The sequence below is a fragment of the Centropristis striata genome, chromosome 8, assembly GCF_030273125.1.
Source record: "Centropristis striata isolate RG_2023a ecotype Rhode Island chromosome 8, C.striata_1.0, whole genome shotgun sequence".
Taxonomy (NCBI): Eukaryota; Metazoa; Chordata; class Actinopteri; order Perciformes; family Serranidae; genus Centropristis; species Centropristis striata.
Window position 1 is genome coordinate 10,315,652 of NC_081524.1, and position 27,933 is coordinate 10,343,584.

General features: G+C 36.3%; 3 protein-coding genes across 3 annotated transcripts; 1 reads left to right on the forward strand and 2 right to left on the reverse strand.

Annotated features, from left to right (window-relative positions):
• Positions 1 to 187: 187 nt before the first annotated feature.
• On the reverse strand, positions 188 to 2,801 carry mrpl51 (mitochondrial ribosomal protein L51). Its single transcript, XM_059339552.1, has 4 exons — positions 2,639 to 2,801; positions 2,353 to 2,448; positions 1,019 to 1,126; positions 188 to 640 (listed from the first exon to the last, which is right to left on the reverse strand). Exons 2-4 carry the CDS (start codon positions 2,441 to 2,443, stop codon positions 444 to 446), a joined length of 396 nt encoding a protein of 131 aa, XP_059195535.1. The 5' UTR covers positions 2,444 to 2,448; positions 2,639 to 2,801; the 3' UTR covers positions 188 to 443.
• Positions 2,802 to 10,199: 7,398 nt separating this feature from the next.
• Positions 10,200 to 13,194, forward strand: LOC131976712 (lymphocyte activation gene 3 protein-like). The gene is made up of 8 exons (XM_059339862.1): positions 10,200 to 10,299; positions 10,389 to 10,509; positions 10,627 to 10,847; positions 11,368 to 11,625; positions 11,727 to 12,044; positions 12,129 to 12,386; positions 12,497 to 12,618; positions 12,872 to 13,194. Exons 1-8 carry the CDS (start codon positions 10,251 to 10,253, stop codon positions 12,998 to 13,000), a joined length of 1,476 nt encoding a protein of 491 aa, XP_059195845.1. The 5' UTR covers positions 10,200 to 10,250; the 3' UTR covers positions 13,001 to 13,194.
• Positions 13,195 to 13,291: 97 nt separating this feature from the next.
• plekhg6 (pleckstrin homology domain containing, family G (with RhoGef domain) member 6) lies at positions 13,292 to 26,089 on the reverse strand. The gene is made up of 14 exons (XM_059339111.1): positions 26,054 to 26,089; positions 25,720 to 25,854; positions 25,296 to 25,433; positions 23,742 to 23,837; positions 23,577 to 23,627; positions 23,166 to 23,315; positions 21,852 to 21,962; positions 19,575 to 19,724; positions 18,576 to 18,710; positions 18,355 to 18,474; positions 18,120 to 18,252; positions 17,553 to 17,668; positions 15,548 to 16,992; positions 13,292 to 13,854 (listed from the first exon to the last, which is right to left on the reverse strand). The coding sequence occupies exons 1-14, from the start codon at positions 26,087 to 26,089 to the stop codon at positions 13,674 to 13,676; spliced, it is 2,997 nt and encodes a 998-aa protein (XP_059195094.1). The 3' UTR covers positions 13,292 to 13,673.
• Between the last annotated feature and the right edge of the window lie 1,844 nt (positions 26,090 to 27,933).

Consider the following 27,933-nt stretch of genomic DNA (forward strand, 5'->3'; position numbering starts at 1 on the left):
TTTTAATGGTTCCTCTCATCCCATGCTCCAATACCGATCTTTGATCTCTCTTAAGCTTATTGTCTATTCTTACACACTCAGGTAAGAACATCGTGGTATTTGTCTACTAAAGCAGAGTAAAAGCAGCCAGCTTGTCTGGGAGCAGAGAAGGTTTATGTTGGTTTGAAGGAATGAAACAAGGATTCTCTTCCAGTCCACTTCTATGGTTTATATGATGTATTTTATATTTATCAAGAAAATCAGTCAATCAAAAAACAATGACTAAACAGAAGTACAGGAAGAATGCCGTTCTGAAATGCACACATTTTCTGTTTATATAAACATGATGACTTAGGAAAAAAATGACAACATACAGGACTTTGATAGTATGAAATCACACAGCTAGACTCCTGAAAGTCCTTATTGTCTGGTCAGATGGATTTCCCAGCTTGGTTTGTTCCATGTTAGCGGTGTTTGCCAGTGCGGTTGTAGCGTCTGTAGAGGAATTTGATCCTCTTATCCAAGTTGTGCTTTTCCAGGGTCATCATTCTGTCTCCCACCATCTTCTTCTTTCTAGTTAGACGCTGCATTTCGTTGCCTCTGAAACCCTTCAACCAGCAGGGAGCTCTGATGATGTCTTTGGGATGAGCTTTAAAGTCTCCTGCAGACACAAAGTAAGCAGATCAGAAAACTCAGCATGACACCATCTGAGCCAGGATGTTTGATTTGTTTTGCATTTAGTGTTTACATAATTTATATTTTCAAACTGTCTCCTGAAGACATATTCTGCAGCTGATTAGAGTGTACTAAGACTAAGCAAAGTCACAGATTCTCAATTCAATTTTTAAAAATCATGACCTCACACGGAGCTTTAGTTTTTAACAAGCAAACTTAATCAGTAAAATAATCACAAGAAAATCTTCTGAATCCATAGATAAATATGACATCCTGAAGGTTTTAGAATGTGCTGAGACGGTCAAACAAAAACTGTCTTGATTTCACCATCTTAAAAATGCTCTAAGCTGCTGAGGACACTTACCTAAGATGCCTATGTTATCATAAACTCCATACATGCTCCTCTTCTCTGTCCACCTGTCCACCACCTTCAGCGGAGGGATGGAGTGCATCCTGATCTGACAGCATGTTCCTGAAGAAAGCACGTAGTTTCATGTTAGTCTTCAGAACCTTAAGCAAATGTACTACATTTAGATTGCAACAATGAGGAGATTAATTGCTTAGTATCGGTGTAAATCACAATACAATATCATAGGCGTTCTTTGGAGAGGGATATGATGTTTTCAGGCAATTTCTGCCATAATAAGATTTAGCTTCAATTAAAGTCAATTTAAGGGCCTGTGATTGATATGAGACATGAACATATGCCAAATAAACCAAATCTGTTATATTTAAATAAAAAGCAGCAAACATATGTGTCAATTTTATTACTGAAGTTGCATCTTTGATCATTAAATCAATGCATTGAATAAGATCTATGGATTGTTAAGCCCCTATTGATCAATCAACGTGAAATTAATCACAATTTTTAAAAATGTATCAATCGTTTAAGTACATTTTTCAAGTAAAAAATACTAAATAGTAATTGTCAAATATGAGTGTGTGCTGCTTTTTCTGTTTAGTATCCCTGTAAAGTGTTAATATTCTGGTATAGGACTGTTCTTCAGATAAAACAAACACTTTTAAAACACCACCTAATCCTCAAGGAACTGTAATAAGCATTTTTACTACCAATTGAGTAAAATAATACACATTAACAAGGAAGTACATGTAAATACACTGACCTCTGGTTGTATATAAATCTTTTCTCTATTTGTTTACACAGTCATTGTAAAAAATATTAGACCACACTTGTTTTCTTCAATTTCTTGTTCATTTTAATATCTGGTGCAACTAAAGTATATTTGTCTGGACAAATATAATTATAACTCAAAAGACTTCAATTTATGAGCTAATATCTAGCCATTTCCCATGTTTTTCTTGACAATAACCAGAAACTTTTTTTTTTAAAAAAACATGGAAAATGGCTAGATATCAGCTCTTAAATTAAACTCTTATGAGCTATTATGGTTGTTATCATTATATTTGTCCAAAGTTGTAGTAGTAGTAGTTGCACCAGGCATTAAAATGAACAAGAAATTGAAGAAAACAAGTGTGGTCTAATAATTTCTTCCATGACTGTAGCTGCAAATAGGGTTCTAATTCTGATTCATGGTGTATTTGTCCTAGTTTTGGGTCCTTATGTGGTCTGTTTGTTGAGCTGTTGTAAGATCTAACTTATCTAGTATATGCATATTTATCAAAAGAATTAACAAATGCAGTACAGACACAAAAACACTGCTTCAGGCTCCAGCTCACCAGTAGAAATGGTCCTGGCTGTGTGGAGCAGAGTCCCAGCAGACTGACAGAAGGACGCTCCAGCCTTCAGTAAACCTCCCAGAACAGACATGTTTTCTGTAATAAAACAATACATATCAACTTCACATTAAAGGCATTCTGTAAACTCAGCTAAAGTGTCTTTTCGACTCTTATTATCTATGTTTTCAATCAAACACAACGTTAGGTTTTTGACTGTCTTAACATTGACCCTTAGCCGCTAGCACTTTAGCTACACTAAATTCAGAATTACGAACATTAACGTTACCAGTTTAAACGTCCCGCTACGAACTTGTCCCGCTTAACGTTAAATCGTTCTTTATTACGACAAGGAAGCATAAGTTAGGGCCTTCTGTTGCGATATAACACCTAAACATGTATGTTATTGAGGCTTCAACATGCTCTTAGTGGTCGCTTCCATCTTACTCTGTGTCCCACAATGCATAGCGCCGCTACCGTATTGTCGTTAGAGCTGCGCATGAACAACCGTCTGAAGCTGCCTGCACTTTATTTTTCACCCAGTAGAGGGAGGTATTGATACAGCAGGACAATATCATCACCTCAGTAATTTTGGATGCAACAAAGGATGGCTATTGGTATAGTAATAACACTGTGTAAATTATGTAACTTAAGAGAAAAAAATGACTTCGGCAATTTTTTGAACATGCCTTTGTGATTTAAGCAAGATATGGTAACACTTCATTTGAAGGTGTCTACACAAGCATACCAGAAACATGACAAGTACCATGAGCATTAATGTTACTTCAAAGTGTCATTAATGTTCATGACACATCCCATGTCATGTTTATGACATGCTCATGTCACTCTTATGTAGACACCTTCAAAATAAAGTGTTACCATATCATGCTTAAGTCACATAAGCATGTTAAAAAAATTGCCTATCTCACATTTTTTATTTTGACTTAGGCATAATAAATCAGCTTAAGTCACACACTTGACATAGGCCATTAAAGGGGTAAAATCACATGATCTGATCAACTGAGGGTGTAGGCGATTTTACCATAGTTGGCCGGCGTCATGGGGAGATGATTTAGGCAAAAAAACAAAACAATTTTGACAAAAAAATGACATAGGCGATTATTTTAACAGTATGACAACGTTCAACAATAGGAACATTAATGGAAAACTGCCGTTACTTATTTGAGTTAAAAATAGCTAAACTCATTTAAAAAAAAGTAAGTGTGACAAAATATTTAAGTGACCCAAGACGTGTTATTTACCTGACACAGGCTCAGTCTTTGTGGCCTATATTCAGGAACACAGGAGCATAGGGCAGCGGAAAAAAGGGTATTGGGCTACTGGGTGCAGATGTGTGGAGGGCCCCATAATTATGCTTGTATTAACCATTAAAAAATGCATGGTGGATCATTAAAAATAATTAAAAGATCATTATCACACAAAATCAAAAAGGGGTTCTTCGACGAATTGTAACCTAATGGGTGAATGCGCAGGCTGAGAGCTGTCCGAGTTTTCATTAATGTTAAAGTATATACATATATTATATACTATTTATGAGTTTCTCCCTCATTACTGTTGTTGTAAATTCAGAATCCACAAGTTGAAATTGACATAGTCTTGGCAAACCCATTCTTTACTGTTGATGTTGTTGTTGTTGTTTTTGTTGTTGTTGTTGTTGTTGGCATTGTTGTGACAAAGGAGCTAATGAAATTCAGGCAGTTAGAAAACTGCTTTGAGAATTTAAATGTGTGAGGTTGTAATTTTGATCACCATCAAGGGTTAAAACATTTTGAAAGCTGTCTTTCTCTGATCATGGCGGATTGTCCAGTCCCTTATATGCACCTCAAAGAGACAAAGAAAGAGAAGGCTTCTGGAGAAGCTGAGAGCAAGGTAGTCAACATGAGGTTCACCGTTTGAAGCATGATTAACTACCTAATCTACAATAACTTGTCCTAAACAAAAAATCCTTCATTCTTTATTCACACAGTTTATTCTCACAGTGCTTACTTATTTGTAGTGTTGTGAACACAGGTGAGATGCAATTTAATGCACCGTCACCTTATGTATAATAAATCTAACACTTAATTTGACAATACATTCAAAAATACACAACTTTTTACACATTTATATATTGTGTAACATTGTGCAGAAAACATGGCAGCATTTTGGATGACATACCATACTATAACATTTTCCATGATTTGGACACCATGCTATACTATGATTTTTTTCCCCAAAATGATAAAAAATGCTTAAAATGGCCCAATCATAGTCTGTAGGTATGGTATTTTTAAAATATTTTTGGATATACTTTTTACATTTTTCAACATATTATAGTGTGCCATTTTTCATTTTCTTTTATTTTGGGACATACTACACTATGACCATTTTTGAGTCATTTTTCATCAAACTATTCTATGACTTTTAATTACATTTTTATGACATAGTATTTTTTGACTATTTGATAAGATTTTTTCAATAATGACTTAATTTCTCTCTTAAATCTTGTAATTTTTGAACAAGCCATTGTTATTTGTTAGGATTTCATGGGCCTATTGCATACTTAGTATAGTATGTCATCCAAAAATGACAACAATTTCAAAGTATAGTATGTCATCAAAGAGCATGCTGTCTGTGTCGTTCAAAATATATATATAAAAAAAGTCATAGTATAGTATGTCATATGATTTCATTAAAAAGAATCATAGTATAGTGTGTCGTGCAAAATGGCATAAAAAGTCAAAGTATAGTATGCCATCTAATGTCATGAAAAAAGTCATAGTTTGATATGTCATCAAAAATCATGAAAAAAAGTCATAGTATTATACGCCGTCCAAAATATAAAAAATAAGTCATAATTTAGTATGTCGTCCAAAATCACAAAAAAGTAATAGTATAGTATGTTTTCCAAAATATAAAAAAGTCATAGTATAGTATGTCATCAAAAATTATGAAAACAATGTCACCCAAAATCACAAAAAACTCATAATATATCTTTTTTTTTTTAATTGAAAAAAAGTCATAGTATTGTATGTCGTCCAAAATCACAAATAAGTCATAGTATAGTATGTTTTTCAAATTGTCAAAAATAGTCGTAGTATAGTATGTCGTCAAAAATTATGAAAAAAAGTCATAGTATTATACGCCGTCCAAAATATAAAAAATAAGTCATAATTTAGTATGTCGTCCAAAATCACAAAAAAGTAATAGTATAGTATGTTTTCCAAAATATAAAAAAGTCATAGTATTGTATGTCGTCCAAAATCACAAATAAGTCATAGTATAGTATGTTTTTCAAATTGTCAAAAATAGTCGTAGTATAGTATGTCGTCAAAAATTATGAAAAAAAGTCATAGTATAGCATGTCTTCCAAAATCCCAAAAAGTCGTCAAAGTATGTCGTCCAAAATTACAAATAAGTCATAGTATAGTTTGTCATCCAAAATATCAAAATAAGTTATAGTTTGGTATGTTGTCAAAAATCATGAAAATAAGTCATAGTATAGTATGTTGTTAAAAATAGATATGTAGAAATATAAAAATGTCATAAAACATGTCATTTTAAAGTATGCCAAAAATGTGTGCCGCTGAGGAAGTCAGAATATAGCATGTCATAAAAGAGCAAGTTTTCATGTTTTCAAGTACTTTTTGTCATATTTACAGCCATTACAGAGAAGAGAGAACAGTTTGTGGCTGGAGTCATCCTCATAAATCCTGTTATACTGCTGGTGCAGAGGTCGTCCATGGATGGCAGCTTCATCCTGGTGATGTCCGGAGCAGTTTTTAACACACTCTGTAATGTATGTGGTTTATATTGGCATTTAGTCAGAAGAGAAAACACACCATACTATTATGTCCACAAATAAAAATAACATATAATGGTATGTCAAAAAATGTGGTCAAAACACAGCCATAGTGTAGTTTGTCCTATAGTATGTCAAAAAAAATTTAAATATCATTTTGCAGTATGTCCAAAATTACTTTAAAAAACCTACCATATTATAGTATGTATATGCATTTAGTGAGATCAGATGTTAATCCTTTTAGCTGGAATGAAAACATGAAATCCTGCAGACATCCAGACTGTTGTTTCCTCTTTCTCCCTTCATACATACACACAAACACACACACACACACACACACACACACACACAGAATGATACTTTCAGTCTTACTGTTGTTAAGATCTGGGTGGAATATTTTGCCATTTTCAAAGAAACAAGCGCAGCAAAACTGATCTTTGTCTTAATTTCATTATTACTAGGCGGCAGTGAGTGTGGAAATTCAAACCATGCAGACAAAACATTATTAAACATTAGATTCCATTCAACTTGAACTTAAGCAAGCATACTGAAATAGCCTGTGCAGAGAAAACACATTGCTGAGATACTTTGGCTCCACAGAAAAATATGCACAATACAAATTACAGTACACATGCATTTATATGTGCAGAAGATGAAGCATCTGTTGAAGAGTTAATAAAAGTGTTTTTCACCAAATGCACCTGTCATGCAGCGAGGTTTTGCATCACAGATACACAGTCATGTTTCCATCTCAAGCTTCCCAGCGCTAAAGAAAATGCTGACTTAACACAATATTAAAAATTTCTCAGCAGAGCAGCATTTTTTATCTGCTTCCTCTGCCAGTAAAGCTCAACGGAACTTTATATTTCATCACCTACACATATGTGATTTAATCACATCAGTTATTGAAATTAAGCCACAGCAGTGTTTACAATAAGTCAGACAGTCTGAAGATTTTAGTTAAGATTAATGCTGATGCCAAATTAAAAATAAAAGCTGTCTCTGTGGCCAGAGCAGATCTAATACATCATGAGACACAGGAACAAACTACTCACACGCTGAAATTCTACAGAAGCAAGCTGATTTGACTATTTTCCAGCTCATCCTTATTAACATAACCATCTGCATTCCCTCAAGCATGTTTCCATGTGAGGGGCACTTTCCTTCAAAGTACCTTCAGCTCATATTCAGATACAGTGGAAGTGACTAAACAGCAGCTGTAGGAAAGACCACCTCACAGAGCGTGATGCACACATGCCCCCAACACCGAGCTTCACACACACAGTTTGAACTTTGTGTTTTTGTGAGAAAACACCAATCTGGAGCCATAGAAGAAAATAAATATGACATTGATTTAAATGTGTTTGACGTGAAGAGGAAGTTCTGGGTGGATGAGATGAAAAGAACTGAGACTTATGCAAGACTTACAGTATCACTCACCCAGCAGTCACATGGTGGTAACCAGGGAAAAAGTCTCCAGAAGATGAAGAAAAACAGCTCTGTGGTTTCACCCACATATTCTCAGGTGTATCTATCCATCTGTGTGATAATCTATCTCTCTCTCTGTCTGTCTATCTCGACTGCGATCTATCTAGCTGTGCTTTTTTTTAACATACAGCAGGTTTTCCAAAACATTTTAAGTTACAATTTTTCAAATTCCTACAAATTTCTTTGCTGAAAAATGCAAAATCAGCTGGAAAATGAGCTCTAATATATGAATATAATTCAATGAAAGCTGTTCATTTTATGTCATATTATTTATATGTCTTGTCTCTAGATAAAATAAATATAAACTGGAAGCACTTTTTTTTGTATTTCCATTTCATCCACCTTTATACTTCGACTGCACTACCTCTCAGAAGCAATCATTGGACTTTTTACTCCAAGACTTTTGCCTGACAGCTGATGATTGAGAAGATTCTTCTGCTTTTTAAGCTAAACTAGTGCAGTGTTTGTAGGAAGTATGTATTCGTACATTACATGCAGACCACTACAACGTCTGCAACTCCATAAAACACTTACTTTTCATAAGCACATTCACATTGAACATTGATATTCGCTGGAAACTATTCATATATCATTGGAAAATTGAACCTTGTAGCTCACTTTAAAACTCAGAAAGATAGATGGCTAAATAGACTTACAGATGAGATGAGTCAGGATATAAATCCAGAGTGAATTGTGTTACTGACCAGGTGTAGGCCTATCACACAATGGGAGCTCCCCTAAAAGGCGTCCGATCGGAAACAGTGCAATGCCGCAACACGTCCTACATAAATAATGATATTTAGAAAAATGTATTCAAAAATCTTCAAAATCTAGGATGCACACCTTCGTGCCATGCGCAACCCACATACAAAATTTGAGGTCAGTCTGACTAACGGTCAGCGGATATGCCCTAGACACACACACACACACACACACACACACACACACTTCTTGCTTTATAGATAGATAAGATTATTTAATCAAAATCAAACTTTTTTTCTTCTTTGTTTTTGTTGTTTTTTGTCTCCAAATAAAATAAATACAAACTGGAAGCACTTTAACTTTTTTTTTTGTATTTCCTTCTCATTCACCTTTATACTTCTACTGCACTACATCTCAGAAGCAAATATTGGACTTTTTACTCCACAACGTTTGTCTGATAGCTGATGAGTAGATTCTACTACTCCACCTATCTTTTTAAGCTAAATACATTATTAAAACTCTTTTAAAAACCTCTTGGATCAGCTGGGAAACACATCGTCACAAAGATGAGAAGAGGCTACATGGTAAACATGGTTCTCACAGGACAAAGACCCTACAAACATATGATAGTCTTACAGAATATGATGCATTGTTGTAGATTAAACTACCCAAAAGAGAATAAAGGAGTTAAAATTAACACAATATCTACAACAGGAGAAGCAACACACACATTAATGCAACAGTAATATTAATCCAAAAACATCATATATGATTGTAATACACTGACAGTGAACATGTAACTGCACAGTTATTATTTTACTCTCTTACATTCTGCTGATAATACTTACACACTTTTACTTAAATAAGGTTTTGAATGCAGGAGCTTTACTTGCAGTGGAGCATTTTTTCAGTGTGGTATTAGTACTTTAAGAGTTAAGTTTTGCCAGTCAGATCAAATCTAGTTAACGTATTTTTTTTCCAACCAAACTGTTTACAACTTATTACATTTAATCCTGAAATCTCTGCTGTCAAACTAACATTTGACGGGCAGTGTAGGCCTGTTTTCTACTGCAGAGATAGAGTTGACGAAAAGGAAAACAAAGAAGCGAGAAAGGAGGTGATGATTCACTATCATGAGTATCCATCAGATCATATTACTGAAAGGCCTCATTCTCATAACGCTGGTGATGATTATGAATTAACCAGTGGTTGTAAACGCAAGTGACTGGCAGTGACGGAAGAGGAGTGACAAGGTGGAGTTCGCAGTTTTGCCATTTCGGTTTCAAAGCAACAACAAGATCTTCCTTGAATGCGAATGAAGTCATTTGTAAACAAGTGATATACACAACAGTGTGGAGAATTATTTTAGTTAGTAGTCAGTATTTATTTAAGAAGCAATCAGCTAATTTGACATGAAAGCAATCCTAGGAACTTTATTTAAAGTACAAATACAGTATGTCTTATTGTAGATGTTACTGTACATGTACTTGTGTCTTTGGCAATCTTTTTCTTGCAGCTATAAAGTCACATACTGTTACGCAGTTTGTTTGATGTGAAGAAAGCGAGAGAATTAAGAAGAAGAGAGAATCCGTGGGAGGAAGTGGGTCTCCCTGTTTACATCTCTGTCTAAGAGTTTCCAGGCTGACAAAGACAGACCGCATCACAAAGCTTGGCTTGTAGCTGAAGTCACATGATCAGCCGAGGAACTACCAAACACTCCTCCTCTAACTGCACCCACGGGCTCGTATATAAACCTCATGGACCTAGCGCACAAAAACACATCAGCGAGCGCACCAAGCAAAGAAAGACAGAGTGTCGGAAGTGGAAACTAGAGCAGGTGGAGGTTCAAGAGATTGCAGAAATTTGTGAAAACATTTTAACAAACAAATTTGGAAAAAGCAACAAAAAGATGCTGCTGGAGATTTTTGTGTTTGCAGGGATTACCTTTTTCGTGACAGGTAAATATATGATTTTCACCCCCATTTAAAAAAAAATGGATTGGAGATACACAGATTTTTTTTAATATGATTTTTTCTTTCTTCCCCAGGGGCTCAGTGTGAGCAAACTGAGGTGTTTGCTGAAGCAGGCTCCCAGGCTGTACTACCCTGTAAATGCAACCCTTTGTCCTCCTCTATCCCTTACATCATCTGGAGTCAAGTCAACAAAGGGTAAGACAAGTTTTTGGTTTTCCCTCTAATCCCATCCTTCACCATCCCTCCTTCACCTTCAAACATCTATCTGTATGCTGACGACTCTGTCTTGTTTGTGACACCTTCCATCCACAGCACTGTTTGGAGAAAGGAGAAGACCGGTCTGCAGTACTGGGGCGCTCGCTGGTCACCAAAAGGAGTCCAACGCGTCCAATGCCCCCACTCGAAGTTTGATAGAGGAGATTTCAGTCTGCAAATCAATCATGTGAGAGAGGAGGATGGAGGAGTTTACAACTGCAAGGTGGAGCAGGGAAACCAGGTCACTGAAAACCAGATCATACTCAGAGTCATTAAAGGTAAGAAACGTATATGCAGCCTTGAAATCCCAGATCTTATGACTTCATTTAAAGTTTTTAGGTAGTTTTCTTTACTGTACGCACTGGTGCCACTCAATGAACTTGTTAAATCAGTGCAGAATATTCAAATCAATCAGACACTGATACAATTCTGCTATCTGAAGAACAGTCCGCCTGCTGAAGTGCAGATCAAACTGCTTGAATCTATTATTTGTTCCAGCGTCCATTGAGCTGCTGAACTTTAATGCTAAGCCATAGTGCAAAAGAACAATGTGCAATAAATACACAAGCACTTTAATTCCTAGAGAAAAAATCCCCCTGGGACAAAAACATTTACTTTACTCTTTAAAGCACAGATTGACCATGCAAGGACACTCAATAATTCCACAAATTAGTGAATAACTTTTTTAACACTTATAAATTAGTTACATAATATACAATTTCCTGACTCAACAAATCTGTATCAGAAATTAGCTGTAAAATATGTCAGTAATCTCACCCTCGCCTGTGTCCTTTACAGTGTCCGTCTCTCCAGCGGTTCCCATATGGGGGAATGATGTCTCCATCAGCTGTGATGTGACTCCGTGGCCTCAGGGAGCGTCTGTGGAGTGGACGCTGAACAACAGCACATTCACTCCGGCTGGAATGGCACCAAAAAGCGATATCGCAAAGCATGTCGTGAGAGAAAAGGCAAGTGTGAGACTGACAGGAAAGTGGACCTGCGTGGTGAGCTACAAGGGCGAAGAGGGGCGAGCTTCTGCTGCACTGACTGTGAAGGGTAAGATTTAAGAATCAAAGATGTCAAAAATGAAAATATCTCCAGAAATGAAGCAGTTTGGTGCATATTTTTTCTCATTATTCACTCCTTTTCTCTCACAGGAATCATCCGCCCGTCCAAAGACAACACCAAAGTGTACGCCGCTGTGGGATCTGCAGTCGCTCTCCCCTGCATGTTCTCCCCCAGTTTGATTCCCTCTAATCCAGTCTGGGAGAAGCTAAAACCTGGGTTTCTTTTTAAACCTGCTCCCGGTCGCCTTCCTGCCTCTTTCTCTCCACCATCAACGTTCTCTCAGGTCGCCTTCGATAAGTCTGCCGGTTTGAAAGAGGTCGATATTAAGGATGAGGGCAAGTACAGATGCTCTGGCGGCGTAGAAGGACAGCGGTTGTCTCGAGTTATGCAGCTTGTCGTGGCCAAAAGTAAGCTCACATGGATTCAGTTTAAGCTTCAGTATTGCTCTTTTGTCCTCAACAATATATCTAATTGTCTTGTTTTTCTCTCAGTTGACAGCAGCATCCCATCAGAGAAATCAGGCTCTGTGACTCTGACCTGCCAACTGACCGACCCGAGCGAGGTCACCGACTATGAGTGGGTTCATGTGGTCTATGACCTCAATGGCACCCAGTCAATCGGGTCCATCCAGAAGGGGAAGACTCTGACTATAAGCACAAAGTCTGAGGAGAATCGGGGTGAATGGACATGCCGTTTCTACGGGAAAAGGGGCGTTTTGGGAAATATAACGCACAACATTCAAGTGATGAGTAAGTTGATTTTTATTTGATAAATATAATGCAGCACACTGGATTTATGCCCATGGAAAATCTCATATTGCGCCTTTATCTGACTGTTTTTGTGTTGTTTTTCCCCTCAGGTGGTCTGAGTGGACAAAAACCTTCAGGTCACTCACATAACACCCCTGCAGTGATCGGTCTCAGCTGTCTCCTCCTTGTTCTGCTGCTAGTTTTGGCTCAGATGTACAAGAACCACCAAAGGGTAAGGATCTATAGCTCACAGCACGTCTCACTTGTGTTTTTCCATGAAAGATGCAAAAATCTTTGTTTCAAGATAAGTCACTTGATTCCAGAAAATGCTTTGCATAAGTTTCACTGGAAAGAAATGATGTAATCTCATTAACAAATTTCTCTAAAAAAAAGATTAAAACATATGAATTGCTTGTTTTTGTGATAAATATATGTGTGGATTAATACATACAAAATTAAATAATTTTGCACCTCTTTTTCCACAGAGAAAAAGGATCTTTCAGTACCCTGCACTGGAGACAATTGTTCATACCGTCTCCAACGAGCGGGAGGAGAGAGAAAGAAACCAAGCAGACCAGAAACATCGCAAGAGAGATCTCACAGAGCTAAACTGAAATGAGATCTATCTTCTTCATATCTACAATATGTTGGGAGACTTTTGTTTGCACAAGTTTTGTAAATACAATATTTTCAGAGCAGACGTTGTAGCAGTTTGTTTAATCTGAAATGTTTTGTAATATCCTGTTGTTTGAGTTGTGTCTTTTTTATTATTATTCTACTGTATGTTAACATTTGTTTCCATGTATATCTATTGAGAATAAAATTAGATAAAAAAATAGAAAACAATCTGGTTTATTTGTTTCACTATGTACAATCTGAAACTTGCAGGTCAATGAGAGGGAAAATAGATCAGATATAAATAATATCTACAGGTATTTATAAAAAATAATATTTAATAATATTTATACAAAACACGGACCACATGTTAATGCATTATTCTAAAAAAATATATTACATTATTTTGCAATAATTACAGAATCATAAATGGCTATACATTCAGACTGAAGACCTTTGTGTCAATGGAAAACTAGACATTTTTTATCTACTGAAAAGAGGTTTTTTCCCTCTTTTGTGTGCATCAGCTTTTCATTTAAAAAAAAGCCTTTCCGTCCTTTAATGTGGCCCTCTGTAGTTCACATTCACAGACTGAATTTTGAGTTTGCATGGTGGTTGGCTGTTGGTTTTTAGTCCACCTTTATATCCACTCAGTGACTACAGGGGTCAGAGCTACACCTGACTGTACTCTCCATCTTCTTGTTCTGGATGTCCGTGGATATCCCAGGAGGCCAAAGATCGGCTGAAGCCCTCAAGAAACCTGTCGCCTCCGGGGTGTAAGTGGTCCAAGACTTCATCATCATAAAGGCACCAACCCGACCAGTCCACATTTACTCCATCCATCAAGACAACACTAGAGAGATGGAAACAGGAAGCCAGAATTTATTATTTTATAAAATTAACTGTGAATGTACTTTACTGTCTAATGCTGCCACTCTACCTCAAACTGGGTAACTCAAACTGTGTGAAATGCTGTTTAAGACGCCTTAAACTGTGGCATTAAATTATGAAAACATGGCATGCACATATGTGATTAATATGTGACACATTGTGTTAAAAAATATAAAATTATGGGAAATTATGAGCTCACTAAAATATAAAAAGAGCTTAAATTATGCTATTATTAATATATTGTAAAGCATAAGTAAATAACTTACTAGAAAATAATAAAATAGGCTGTTAAAAAGTGTCAAATTGAAGAGTCCTGTGGAGCTTCTGGTGTAAACAATCCTGAATTTAAAATAATAAAAAGCCTTTATTAAGCAAATATTCGATGAGATATCAAATATGATAATTAGGATGTAGGCATGCAGACTGTTGTGGTTTGTGGTTTGAAACATAAAAAACCTGGGTAATTTTATGTTTCCATTCTCAGAGAACATTACCAGCCTACTGAGTACTGATAACTGATTTCAGTAGTAGAGATCTGACAGTATGAAATTATATTTCCCAGGGGAATGCACTTAATTATAACAAAGGGGGAAGGAAATATAGATTGTAGCTTTTTATATTATGTTTGTTTTGCTTGTAGTATTTCTTGTCGTATATCTTATTTTATTACATTTTAAGGCACTTTGCAGCTCCTTTTTATGGAAGTAGAAGATAATTCTTGGTATTATTTTCTTTTCTTTCTATCAACAAACAAATATTTTATCTGTATTGTTAACTTTGTTACATAAAGTATCTAAAAAGTGCAGTGTGCGTTCTTCCACAGCTGGATAATAATAATAATAATAATTATAATAATAATAATAATCATAATGACAATTATGATAATAAGAATAGCTATGATGATAATAATAATCATAATATTATTATTATTATTATTAATATTATTATAACAATAATGATCATGATAACAATGATGATAATGATAATACAAATTTAAAAAATAATAGTGATAATAATAATAATAATAATAATAATAATAATAATAATGTTTTTAAAACTGCTTTTGAAAAATGTATACAGAGTACAGTGTCAGTGTGTTCAGTTAATCTGTTTTGAGGCACAGAGAGTGAGACGACTAAAGTCATATCCTTATAAGGAAGATCAAATAATCTGCCACATTCAGTCATTTGTCAATTTTATGAATAACGTGATATTTACATTTTTTCTCTGACATTGGGGAAATTCTTGATGTACTTTTAAAGCTTAAGTTTCACAATTAGTGACTATGTCATGGTTCTTTCAGTATGTGTTTCACTTTGTTGTTTTTTTAACAAATTGACATTTAATTAATTGGTCAATTGTATTTATTGCTTGGTGGACTCCTGGACTACGCCAGAGCTATCTTGGAAATATATTTTTATTATTAGATTATAAGTTTATTAGTGTTTGTTTTGTAGTGGCAGTATGTTATCCATATGTCATTTGTTGGGACCTGTCTTGCTTTTTGTTTTTTACTTTTTGTTTCCTTTATTCTTTCTGATATTAATTAAATTATCTTTAAAAAAAAAATTAAATCCATAAAAAATCTCAGCAACATGTTTATCAGTCAAACCATGAAAAACATGTGAAAGTAAAGGACACTTTGTCCAACCAACCTGTTCCTCTTGTCATCTTCATCTCCGTCCACCAGCTGCTCCTTCCATCCTTTACTCACTGTGAGGGCTCTGTGTCTCATCAGCTCCACCTCCTCCTCCCACTCCGTCTCTCTGTCTCCATCACTGGCCGACGGCGAGGGTGACGGCGTGGTGGAAAACGAGGGGGAAGAAGGAGGATACTTTGTCCTCAAATTGGTCATTTTCCTGTCCCTTTTTAATCCATCTCTCTCTTTGGCTCGTTCCAAAAGACCCAGCAGAGGCGAGGTGTGTCCGTTTGGTCTATGTCTTGAGACGTCCTCTGCTCGGGGTAACGTGTAAAGACTGCTGGAGTGCAGATGAGGTCCACGGCCTCCTTCAGTGATAGGAATGATGTTAGGAATGGAGGCGCTCCTTTTGGTTTTTGCTCTGTTGTAGTTAAAATCAGGAAGCTCAGATTCAGACAATGTTTGGGGGTCTGGAGAGACTCTCTCCTGCATGTTCCAAAACATGCCTTGGTTCGGCTTCAGGGAGCCCAGCTTTAGCACCCGGTGAGAATCTGAGCTAGAAGGATGTGAGTTTCTCTTCAGGTTGCTGTTTGGGTTGGAGAAAGAGTGGCTGTTTGAAGCAGACCAGATCTGTCCCGAGCCCTGCGGGAACTGTCTAGTAGAGGGGCCCTGGGTATTGACTGGCCTCCTCCTCCGCAGCCCGGGTGACCTCAAATTTTTAGAGCAACCCCAAACCTCTGGAGATGTCTCCATGTCTCCAGACTGGCTGTAGGAATTTCTCCTGTCGTCCTGGTTCACAAACTGAGAATCTGAGTCTCCTGGTGGTCTTAAAAGCTCGGGCCTCTCCCTGGATGCTGCTGGTTGGTAATAAATAGTGCTGTCTTTGTCCATTGGGTAGTCAACATCTGGATATAACAAATAATTCGGTCCAGATGTGTTGTATCTTAATGGATCAACTGCAAAACTCTGCTCCAGATTAGGAGCAGATTGAACCCTGTGGTTCCACATCCCCCTTTGCCCCGTTGCCATCAGAGATCCACCCATTCTCTCTTCTTCTTCTGTGTGGAACCTGACTTCTTCTCTTCTCACTCCCAATTCTATCCATTCATGGTCTCTGACTGCTTGTTGCCGCCGAGCAGAGCCCTTATTCACTGATCTACGTTTACTGTCAGCGGGCTGCGAGTGCCAAAAAGACGGCACAGGATTGTTTGTGGCCACATCATCTGCAGATTGTTCCTCAGCTTCATTAGATGCTAACATCCCATTTATTGATTGGGGGATAATAAATATCTCAGTAAGTTCATCCACAAAAGTCTCTCGTCTTGGTTGCGAAAAAGGTTGCTCTTCTGTCTCCATGTCGTCCGTCTTGGTTTCTGGGGCAGGTTTGGCCTCCTGCTGCTGGGTTCTCCAGTTCTCCAGCTGTCTGTTGTTCTCTGTCTGTCTCAGGTTCCTCAGTGTTTCCTGACCAACCACAAGATGAAGATAAAATTATGTTAGTATTTTATTTGTAATCCTCTTTCATATTACAAGACCAAGACTCTGCATCCAGGCTGGTGGCAGTAACATGTTGCATTAAGACCCTCATAAAACCAATTTTTTGTTTTGGGTGAAAAGGTGATATTTAGGGGCAGATAGCAGGTCAACAGTAGATGCCACATATAAGTGGAGTACATCATTTAAAAGCTGGAGATTATTTAGAGATGCAGCTCAGTACTGTGTGTCAAATTCTTCTCGTCATTAATATGTAGGCACCTTTTAAAGTTTCCATAAAGATACCATTTGTTACACAATAAATTCTGGTGCTAAATTGACCAATTTTTGACAACACAATGGTCAAAAACACCACAAGACATTGAGGAACACCATAGAAAAATCCACGCTTTGATTTGATATTAAAAAGTTGGACATTTTGGAGATATCTGGAAGAATTGCATTTTCACAATGGCAACCATTTAGAACACTATCATTTCAAAAGATTTGATATGATAGTGATAATTTTGAAATTTCTGATCAGTTTGTACCTTTGCCTGGAGGATGGTGGAGACCCATGTGGAGCAGCTTTCTGAAGTGCTGGCTGCAAATATGTAGACATTCATAGCGCTCTGAAGCTCACCCACCTCCACCAGAACAAATGAACCTGAGAGAGGACGAGGAGTGATTATTGGATCTATGATATATTTATACAGAATCCAACTGTCTTGTACAGTCATGGAAAAAATATATTAGACCACCCTTGTTTTCTCTAATTTCTTGTTCGTATTAATGCCTGGTACAACTAATGGTACATTTGTTTGGACAAATATAATGATAACAATAAAAATAGCTCATAAAAGTTTAATTTGAGAGCTGATATCTAGCCATTTTCCATGGTTTTCTTGATAATGATTTTGGTTATTATCAAGAAAACCATGGAAAATGTCAATATATCAGCTCTTAAAATAAAGTCTTATCAGCTATTTTTGTTGTTATCATTATATTTGTCCAAACAAATGTACCTTTAGTTGTACCAGGCATTAATACGAACAAGAAATTAGAGAAAACAATGGTCTAATAATTTTTTCCATGACTGTATCTGGAGTGTTACTCACAGCCATCTTTCAGTGCTATGCAATACGTTCTGTCCAGGGCCAGAGGAGGTCGAACTACCTTCAGTCGCTCTCCTTTCTTCTGGACTTTGGTCATTAGAAGTACATCTGAGAAAAGTAGAGCCACCACCTCCAGCTGTATCGGAAAATGTGCAACAAGAAAGTCATAAAATGAGTGACAAGGATGCTCTGAAGCGACAGATGTAAATGTACTGTAACTGACTGTGGCTCTGCTCACCTTGCTGTCTTTCCTTCCCCGAATCTTTAAGTTCTCCTCCAGCAGCAGCTTACGTACGACTTCAGGGCGGACTCCCCTGATTGGGCATGTTAGGTCAAACCGGCAGATCTCTCGGACATGCTTTCAAACATAGCAAAACACATTATAGAATATAAGTTTATTCGGATAAAACAATCTATAATGTTCAGTGTTGTTAGGGGAAAAAAACAATTATATTTTACCTTGTCGATCTCTTCATTTATGACCTCCACCTCGTATCCTTCTACCCTCTGAGCAGAGATAGTGAGAGCCAGTTCCTCATCTTTTAGCTTCAGGTAGTCATTGATGCTCTCCAGAAAACTGTTTACACTGGACAACTGGAGAGGAGCAAGAAGAAGATGGTTAGTGGGGCAAATAATTTGCGCTGAATTGAACAGAATTGGTCATTTTTTTACCAAACGTCATATTTCACTCCTTAATTCACATTTTAGTTTCTAAAAATATTTTTACGAAAGCTGATTCATCAATACCTAGGTTTTAGATAATATTTTAACATATTTAACAGGTTTGGGCTGGAGTCAATTTTCTATGCTTTAGTTTTTCTACACAACACCTAAAGCAAAATTAGTGACAAATGGTGCAGCTTATGAGGCTTTTAGTTAAATTGCGCTTTTTGTACTATCCTAGAAGCTCCTGCAGCAGCGATAATATTACATTTAGATATTGAAGGCGTTGCAGCCACTGCAACAGAAGTGAAGATTCGCCTTTTTGTTGATGACAACTTGCTATTCCTGTCCAAAATGTACTCTATAGGTTCTCAGTACTGTGCGAAACCTTGAATTACTAGATAAGTTGTACAATTATCTAGAAGTCAGAAGCTTAAATTAAATTCATTTTCCACCAATCACATAATTGAGCTTTCATTTTCATGGTTTTATGTTACCTTTGAGTTCTACTAAAACCAAACACAGAGACCATTGTATTTATGGGGTAAAAATGAACACTTTTAACATTTAAGAAATTGTATTTAATAGCAGCCATTCCCCTCAATATATTTATTTCAAGACACCAACATATTATGATATAAGCTAATAATGTCTATATAGCTTTTATAAGATATCCTTTGACGTGGGTTTGAGACTATAACAATAGGGAAACCGTATGGGTAATTATTGTACAAGAAGCATTAATATGTTGACGGATGAGATTTCTGCTTTCACTATTTATTAAATGTTTCTCACCATGCCTCTGAGTGTGTGCTGCAGGGGAGGATCCTGGGTGGTTTTCAGCACGGCTTTGAGCAGCAGAGGGTACTTTGTGATCCTCTGATGGGGTTTGGCCTGCATGTCCCCGAGACGCATCCGCTCACACTGAGGGTGAGTTTCCACCCACTGCACAGGGCGAAAACACAAGAGCAACATCTCGAGTCAGCGCTTTAGGTTAGAACTAGTTATTTTCCATCGTGGCTTGCAACCATGAATTAATCAATATTTTAAAAGTATGAATTTAATATGTTGTGTTTGCCCAAAATTATGTTACAGTAACCCATTTTTTATTTTTTTATTTGTGCTTCTCAAAGCATTGGACAATAACATTTAAACAACTTAATATGAACTTATCTCTCCTTAAACAAAGTCCAAGTTATGCTGGTTTATCACCAATCCTTAATGTGGAGAGTTTTCACCTTTTTTTATATAAAATAGTAACCAATGAACTAACATAGAGGTTTGTGGATTACCCTGGTGAACAGAGAAATAATTTTTTCCTCCACAGTAGTGAAGTGATGGCAGAAGACTGATATTTAAAAGCCTCGACATATTAAACCATATCTACCAAAACGAAACCCCCACAAGGACTAAGCGAGATGTTTTTGTTTTGTTAGATTTTGATGAGCAGACCCTTTGACGCCCACCAAGAACCATTTCCTGGTAAAGTGTCTCTGTAACTGTTAAACAAAAGAATATCACCTCCTACACAGGTTGCCAAGTGAGAAATAAAGTGTTAAACAAACAGTGGTACACAAGATTGGACTGTTGTTTGCAGTGTACCATGTTTATATCAAAATACTGTCAGAATTCCTGCTTTTTGGTCTGATTTGTGTAACTGCTGCTGGCAGGAAGAAGTAACCAGTTCCTTTACTTAGGTAAAAGTAATAATACTACACTGTGAAATTACTCCACTACAAGTAAAAGTCCTGCATTTAAAACGTACTGAAGTAAAACTACAGAAGTATCAGCATCAAAATGTAGTTAAAGTACAAAAGTAAAAGTAGTTGTTATGCAGAATGGACCCACTCAGATTGTTATATATAAATATATTAATATTATTATTATATTATTATTATATTAATAATATTATTATTATTTTATTATTAATTAATATACTATCAGATTAGTTGTAATGATGCATTTTTGTGAGCAGCATTTTACTGTTGTCCAGATAGGGTGTATTTTAACAACTTCATATGCTGTTATGTGGTTTTATTAATTAAAAAAATGCATAATCATTTTGTATTGATCACGTTTTCATGTTAAATGTTGATCAGAAAAGTAACTAAAGCTGTCAGCTGAATGAAGTCGAGCAAAAACTGACTCTAGCTCTGGCGTACTCCGCTGCAAATGGCTCAGGCCCTGCTTACATCCAGGACCTTGTCAAACTCTACACTCCTGCCCGTCCTCTCCGATCTGCATCAGCCAAACAGCTGGCGACTCCCACCTGCGTGGGTCTACTCGTCTCAAAACCACTTTCAGACTTTTCTCTGTCCTGGCACCCAAAGGGTGGATCGAGCTCCCCACCGACATCAGGACCTCAACAGCTATATATCTTCCCTTCGCCTAATTAAAAAAAAAAAAAAAAGCTCTTCCTCTTCAGCGTATAGCACTCCTGTAACGATTACACATGTTTCTTAAAGTTATGTACTTACTTGATTCCTGTGGTCTAAGGCTAGTGCCTTCAGGTTGAATGCACTCATTGTAAGGACTTTGGACAAAAGTGTCAAATTACATGTAATGTAATGTAAAAAGTACAATATTTGCCTCAAAATGTAGTGAAGTAGAAGTATAAAGTTACATAAAATACAAATACTCAAGTAAAGTACAAGTATCTCAAAGATGAACTTAAGTACAGTACTTGAGTGAATGTACTCAGTTACTTCTATTACTGGCTGCGGGACACGCCTGCACCCTTGCAGTCATTTACCCCATAAATGTCCTGCACTCAGTTCTAAGAACAACAAATACTTTAAGGCTCTGTTAAGTCTGAATCACTGGGAGGAAATGTCTGTGTGACAAGTGGTTGCTCATTGACAGGTTGCCCACAAGGTTATGAAAACGTCACAAACCACACAGCATCACTGTTAATACACAACAGTTAGTCATTGCACAAGTTCCATTCAGGTGCACTGGATGGTAATAATGGGGTTTGTGTGGGAGAGTAATGCAGAACATGTATGCGAGCTTTCATCCTCACATGCATGAGTGTTTGTGTGTATGACGTGCATATTCTGCTGCAGAGTGTACCTGGACATAAGTGAGGAAATGTGGGTTACTCTCCATCTGCCTGCGTGTGAACTCCAGGTTGTTTTCCTCCTCCCAGCAGTAATGCTGATAGGAGGAGAAGCGCTCTGGGAACTAAGGACAGAAAGAACAGGATGATTATGGCAATAAGACAAAATCTATTACTTTTATTTCGAAATTCTTTTTTATTTTTATAAGTGTGCCAGAGGCATTTTTTCTAAACAACAAGTGAAGGTGTTAAAACTCTGACTTGAAGAGGAAATCCACCAACTCCTACTGTGTATGTTAAATAAATAATGTAATGCAGAAGGAGTGAGAATGTACGGGGGAAAAAGAAAAAAAAACTGATTTTAATGTATGACCTGTTGATTTTCAATTTTTTGTTTTTATTTGAAATTCCATTTTCACTTTGTTTTAACTGTAAAGCGTCTTTGAGTACTTTGTAAAGCACTGTATAAATAAAATGTATTATTATTATTAAATCTCTAGTTCTGATGCTTCGATTTTGATGTTTTTTTAGGACTTTTTTAGGAAGTTGTTTAAATTTAAAATTGTAATAACACAAAACCAAATCATAGAAAACCAGACAACAAAATGCTCAACAAATACCAGACAAGAAAAAAAACAAAGAAAAAAAATCTAAATAAAATCTGTGAGGATCGACTAATACTTAAAGATATGTGTATATAGATTTAAATATAAATAAAAAGGAAATCATGCATAAATAACAATAGACTGGGGTAAATCAAAGTAACAGTATTGACATGAACTGTTAAGTGATTTTGTCGGATGAGGACTGTACCATTGTTAGATGTCCACTTATAGTTTCTATTTATCAATCAAAAAAGAATTGCAGGAAAAAACTGCTTTAAGAGTGCAAAACGTATTTTATTAAGTGCTCAATATGCAGTTGAATGGCTGTTTTGGAGTTATATCATTACATATTCTGTTACTGGATTGCTTTTACTGATCCTTTTAATGTTGTAGCTGGTTCAATTTGAGCTAATTAAAGCACTAAGTGGCATAGTTTTCTTTATTTTGTGACAATCTACTATCATTTACAAGCATAAATGGGTTCCTGGGAATCTAAATCTGCAAAGTTACTGATAACTTTCACTGTCAGATGAATGTAGTGTAGATAAAAGTACATTATTTCCCTCTGAAATGTAGTGTAGTGGCATAAAATTGAAATAATCAAGTCAAATACTTCAACACCATACTAACTGTATGTAAAGTATGTGGGTAAATGTGCTGCTGACAGGCTGAAGCACATCTCTGACAGGTTTGTAATGTATCTTGCAAACTGTGAGTCCATACCTGTAGGCAGCCAGCCTCTAACATCATGGGGTCAAAGGGCATGCCTGTCCTCCGGACTTCCTCTAACATGGGATATATCACCTCCTGCCAGAAGAGCTGGTGTGCGGTGAGGATGGAGGTAAGGTTGGAGAAAAGCAGCTCAGGTGTCACCTGTCACAGCAGGAAGTCAAGACTAATTAAAAAACATAGTGTTAAAATCTAACTATTGACATTTTCCGTCTTCTAGATGGAAATGTGTTGCTGTGCTATTTTTTTCCACTTGTGTTTTATTCTGTGTCAGCTCGACCGGATGTTCTTGTTGTGGCAGTTAATGTATGTCAATGGTATGCAGAACAGTGTGGAAAATCAGCCTGCATATAAAGTGTTTGTGTGTTTCCAGAGTAGATGAGGCTGCATGCTCTGCAGACTGACCTCCAGGAGAAATCCATGCTGGTGCAGGTTGACAAGAGCTGCAATAACCAACTGTGAAAGGCAGAAAAAGCTTCATTAAACATCCTGTGGAAAAACCCTTTTCAGCTCTGACATGCCACACATAAACATCAATACTGTATGTAAATGTAGAGAATGACATGTTACGTCTTTGATGATAATGAGCTTGTTGATGTAGGTGAGTTCAGTGTGGACAAACTCCCACAGCGCCTCCTGCTGGTGTCTCTGCATCTTAGACATTGTCTGATGAGACAGAAGAGGAGGAGAAGGAGATGATCATTACAGATGCTTCAGGGATGTGTCAAATGCACAGTCATGGAAAAAATTACCACCCTTGTTTTCTCCTTGCTTTCTTGTTCATTTAATGCCTGGTACAACTAAAGGTACATTTGTTTGGAAAAATACAATGATAACAACAAAAATAGCTCATAAGAGTTTAATTTAAGAGCTGATATCTAGACATTGTCGATGGTTTTCTTGATTAAAAAAAAACAAAATCATTATCAAGAAAACCATGGAAAATGGTTAGATATCAGCTCTTAAATTAAACTCTTATGAGCTACAAGAAATTGAAGAAAACAATGGTCTAATATTTTTTTCCATGACTGTACATAATGAGCAGGTATTTTATAGACAGGAAAGCATTCAGAGGATATATTTTTTCTCATTGTCAACAAATCCACTGAAAATCTTTCAATTCTTTCCTGCTTTTCCCAGCTTGTCTCGAGCTTTAAGACCCATTCATTTCTTGACATAAGTCTTTAAAAACAGGTCATGCAAATTTACTTCTATACTCAAAAATGTGAAATATGGAGTTTATAGTGCATTTGTTGCACACTTCTGACTGTGCATATGATACAGTATTAACAGCAGCAGCATAGTATGACAAAAAGGTTTTGCCATATGTTCCTTAGATTGTTCTTTCCTCTATGAAACAATTGGGGGGAAAAATATTTTTTTGCCAGAAAAAAATTCTGAAATATATTTTTTTAATCTGTGAAAAAAGGTGAAAAAAAGTTGTCAGTTGGTGACATTTTTTCAGCTTTTTCTTCTTTTATGCTTGTTGTTGTAATAATACTTATTTTGGCCACAAAGGTCTGAAGTTATCTCTAATCTGTGTTCAAAGAATTTAAAGCATCCACGTTTTCCTTCAGGTGAGTTTTAAGTTCTCCGTGCACTCTAAACACAATGTACATACAGTAGTGTAACATTAGATTGCATGAAGACATTAAAAGTCACCTGAAAGAAAACATGGATGCTTTTAGTTCTATTTGGAAGATGGGTAACTTCAGCATCTTGTGGCCAAAGTTAATATTACCACAACAAATGTATTTGTTACATTATCAGGAATTTAGAAAGATTATCCTTTTGTTTCACCTGTTCTTCAGTGAGACACCAGAGAGAAAACAATTGAGATCAGACTGAGAAAATAGATCTCCAAAATGTTTTTTCCTCACTTGCTTCTCAGGACTTCTGTATGTGTATGTGTGATTGACTCAAAGTAAACTATTACTCAGTACAACAACGTGGCTTTTTCATGTGTTTTTTTAAAGCTTTGAACAAAAATTTTACTCTATAGCGCAGAGGAATAAACTTGTGTTTAGTAGGGCCAATTTCTTGTTGGTTTTGGTGTTTTCCTGGAATTTGTTGACAGTAAGAGAAACATAAAATACTGTTGAGTTATACTTTAATGTTTCATACTGAATGAGAGTGCACTAAATCTGTCCAGTTCTTCTCCAGCGTGGCTCCCTGACTTTCCTCTTTCCACCTCCACTTCAGATTGACAGGCACAGCGTAGGCCCCCAGCTCCTGCTTCAACACATCCAGCTGACCTCGCTCCTAAAAGGACAGAAATAAGAAGGCAGAGGAAGAAAAAACACAGAGGTCAGGGAGAAAAAATGGGGCACTCCGATATCATAATGAATCAGTTAGTTCTTAGAAGCGATCATTAACAGTTGTTGTGAACGCTTGCGGTCAATGTCACATGTTAAAGTATGCCAGCAAAGCAGAACAAGTAGAGCTGCAGTTTTTCCGTTGTTTGAGTGGGCGAAGACGGTTAGAGCAAGTCTGAATCTGTTTCTACCAAGTCAGCATGTAGTGTGATGAGTCGGAGACAACATAATACCTCAGACGCCGGGTTCTTCTCAGACACTCCCTGGCTGAACAGGACCTGTCTCAGAGCAGCTCTGGGTTTGGCTCCTGCAGATTGACCCTTACTCACTGTTGCAAAGTCAGTCACCACCTTCTGCTTGGTCCGCCGCTGTGCATTTCATGTGGAAGTACCAGAGAATTAATCACATTTCTAACATTACAGTTTTTCTCAGTTACTCAGTACTCAGTTAGTATAAAGTGCTGTCTTGAGCATTTTCAGGTAGCGTCACCAAGATCTGACTTTTTTTGCACTGGAAAACATTTACAGAGTAAACTGTCATAATGAAAACATGACCAAGCCATTTGACTATCTGGTTCATAAACATGGCGTCAGGACTTTTCATCTTGATGTCACTGACAGTTTCATTGATATGAATACTTGCTTTGCAGGAATGAGCTGTCCTTTTTGAGCAAGTGATACGCTTCTGCAGGTTATCAACTAGGTTTTGCAGTTTGTACTAATTGTTTTGAGAAATGGATTAACTGTTGTTCAAATGTAAAGAGCGATGTGAGAAATGCACCAAAGCGACTGAGAAAAACTGTAAATCAACTAATATGCATCAGATAAAAAAGAGAGTGAACAATGTATAAATCTAAACCATTATATTTATGCAGCACACAATACAGTCATGGAAAAAATGATTAGACCACCCTTGTTTTCTCTAATTTCTTGTTCATTTTAATGCCTGATACAACTAAAAGTACATTTGTTTGGACACATACAATGATAACAACAAAAATAGCTCATAAGAGCTTAATTTAAGAGCTGATATCTAGCCATTTTCCATGGTTTTCTTGATAATGATTTTGGTTATTATCATGAAATAATAATTCAGAGCTATTGGCAGTATAACACACATTTACTCTGAATTTCCTGCTATTTTTTAACACTTGGACACTTTAGTTATGCTCAGTGTAAAAAAATATTACATTAAAGGCCCCATATTGTAAAAAGGGGGATTTCCATGTTTTTGTTTTTTTATATCATAAAGCAGGTTTAGGTGTTATATAAATTCTGTAAAAGTATCAAAAGCTCAATCCACAGAGAAAAGCATATTTCGATCTGTATTCAGAAACTGTGCCTTTAAACGAGTAAACCACTTCTGTAAGGTTGTGATGTCATAGCTTTACTATATAAAGGTTGAAAGTGCTGCAGTGAGAATATTTCAAACCATTTTTAATTTAAAACATCTGGTTAAATATGCTTTATTAATGATTGTCTATATTGAGAAACCAGCAAGGCACCATCACTGCACTACAATCACAAAAAGATGGTAAAAAACACACGTTGACGCATGTAAAACAAGGTATATAAATATTTTTTTCTCCCTAACAGGAAAATATAAATGTTTAGGACTCAAATCCTGAGCAAAATTACTCAATAACAGGGATTTTTTTCATTGTACAATTCATCATTTTTACACTGAAAGAGGAACATTCTTAATCAACTTTAAAATAATTACTGTAATTTAGAACTCAAATGTTTTCCTATCAGGATAACAAGTTAGTTTACTCTTTAAAATTGAGTTGAAACAACTTAATCCCTTTATATTTTATCTATTGAAGTAATCATTTTTAGTTGGTAAGAAATTTTCTTTTTTCACTGTAGAAATCATATTTTCAAGTGGAGGAAAACTGCAACACTTCCCTCTTGTGGTGGAGTAAAATTATAAAGTAAACTACAAGTAACTCAAAACTAATGTTTGAGTAAATGCACTTTGTTACATTCCAGCTCTGTTAACCCTCTGGAGTCCATCTATTTATTGAAAATACACGTTTTATTTACAGTAATAACTTAATTTATATATGATATGTCAACAAGCTGAGAAAGCCAGTTGAAAGTTCAATCATAGGAGTTTTCACAGTGTGCAATTTATGTTTCTAGACTATTTTTAAAATGTGAATTTTCTTTCTACAATGAAAAACTATTACTATTTTAATTTACATGCAAATAGACTGTTTTGTAGTTATTATGTATTATTATTTCTGCTGTTTTTGTGTGTGTAAATGGTAAAAAAAAATTTTTTTAAAAGGTACATTTCCATAGACACCTGTGTCTTTTGCTTGTATTTTCGGTTCCTGGCAGCTTTATAGTTTGTTAATTAAAATAAAATGAAAAATCTGACTGATAGCCAAGTTTGTGTCGAGAAAAAGGAGCCATGCATGTGATGTAAGGACAGACTGAAAG

Bases quoted from the DNA above. Each gene is read 5' to 3' on its own strand.
- mrpl51 (XM_059339552.1), bottom strand. From the start codon at position 2,443: ATGTCTGTTCTGGGAGGTTTACTGAAGGCTGGAGCGTCCTTCTGTCAG. The intron at 1,127-2,352 runs GTGAGCTGGAGC...TGCTTTCTTCAG, and splicing joins AGCCAGGACCATTTCTACTG to GAACATGCTGTCAGATCAGG. The intron at 641-1,018 runs GTAAGTGTCCTC...TTGTGTCTGCAG, and splicing joins TGATAACATAGGCATCTTAG to GAGACTTTAAAGCTCATCCC.
- LOC131976712 (XM_059339862.1), top strand. From the start codon at position 10,251: ATGCTGCTGGAGATTTTTGTGTTTGCAGGGATTACCTTTTTCGTGACA. The intron at 10,300-10,388 runs GTAAATATATGA...TTTCTTCCCCAG, and splicing joins GATTACCTTTTTCGTGACAG to GGGCTCAGTGTGAGCAAACT. The intron at 12,045-12,128 runs GTAAGCTCACAT...TTTTTCTCTCAG, and splicing joins GCAGCTTGTCGTGGCCAAAA to TTGACAGCAGCATCCCATCA.
- plekhg6 (XM_059339111.1), bottom strand. From the start codon at position 26,089: ATGAAAAGTCCTGACGCCATGTTTATGAACCAGATA. The intron at 23,628-23,741 runs GTAACATGTCAT...TGCCTTTCACAG, and splicing joins AGCTCATTATCATCAAAGAC to TTGGTTATTGCAGCTCTTGT. The intron at 21,963-23,165 runs GTATGGACTCAC...TTCTGTCCTTAG, and splicing joins TAGAGGCTGGCTGCCTACAG to TTCCCAGAGCGCTTCTCCTC.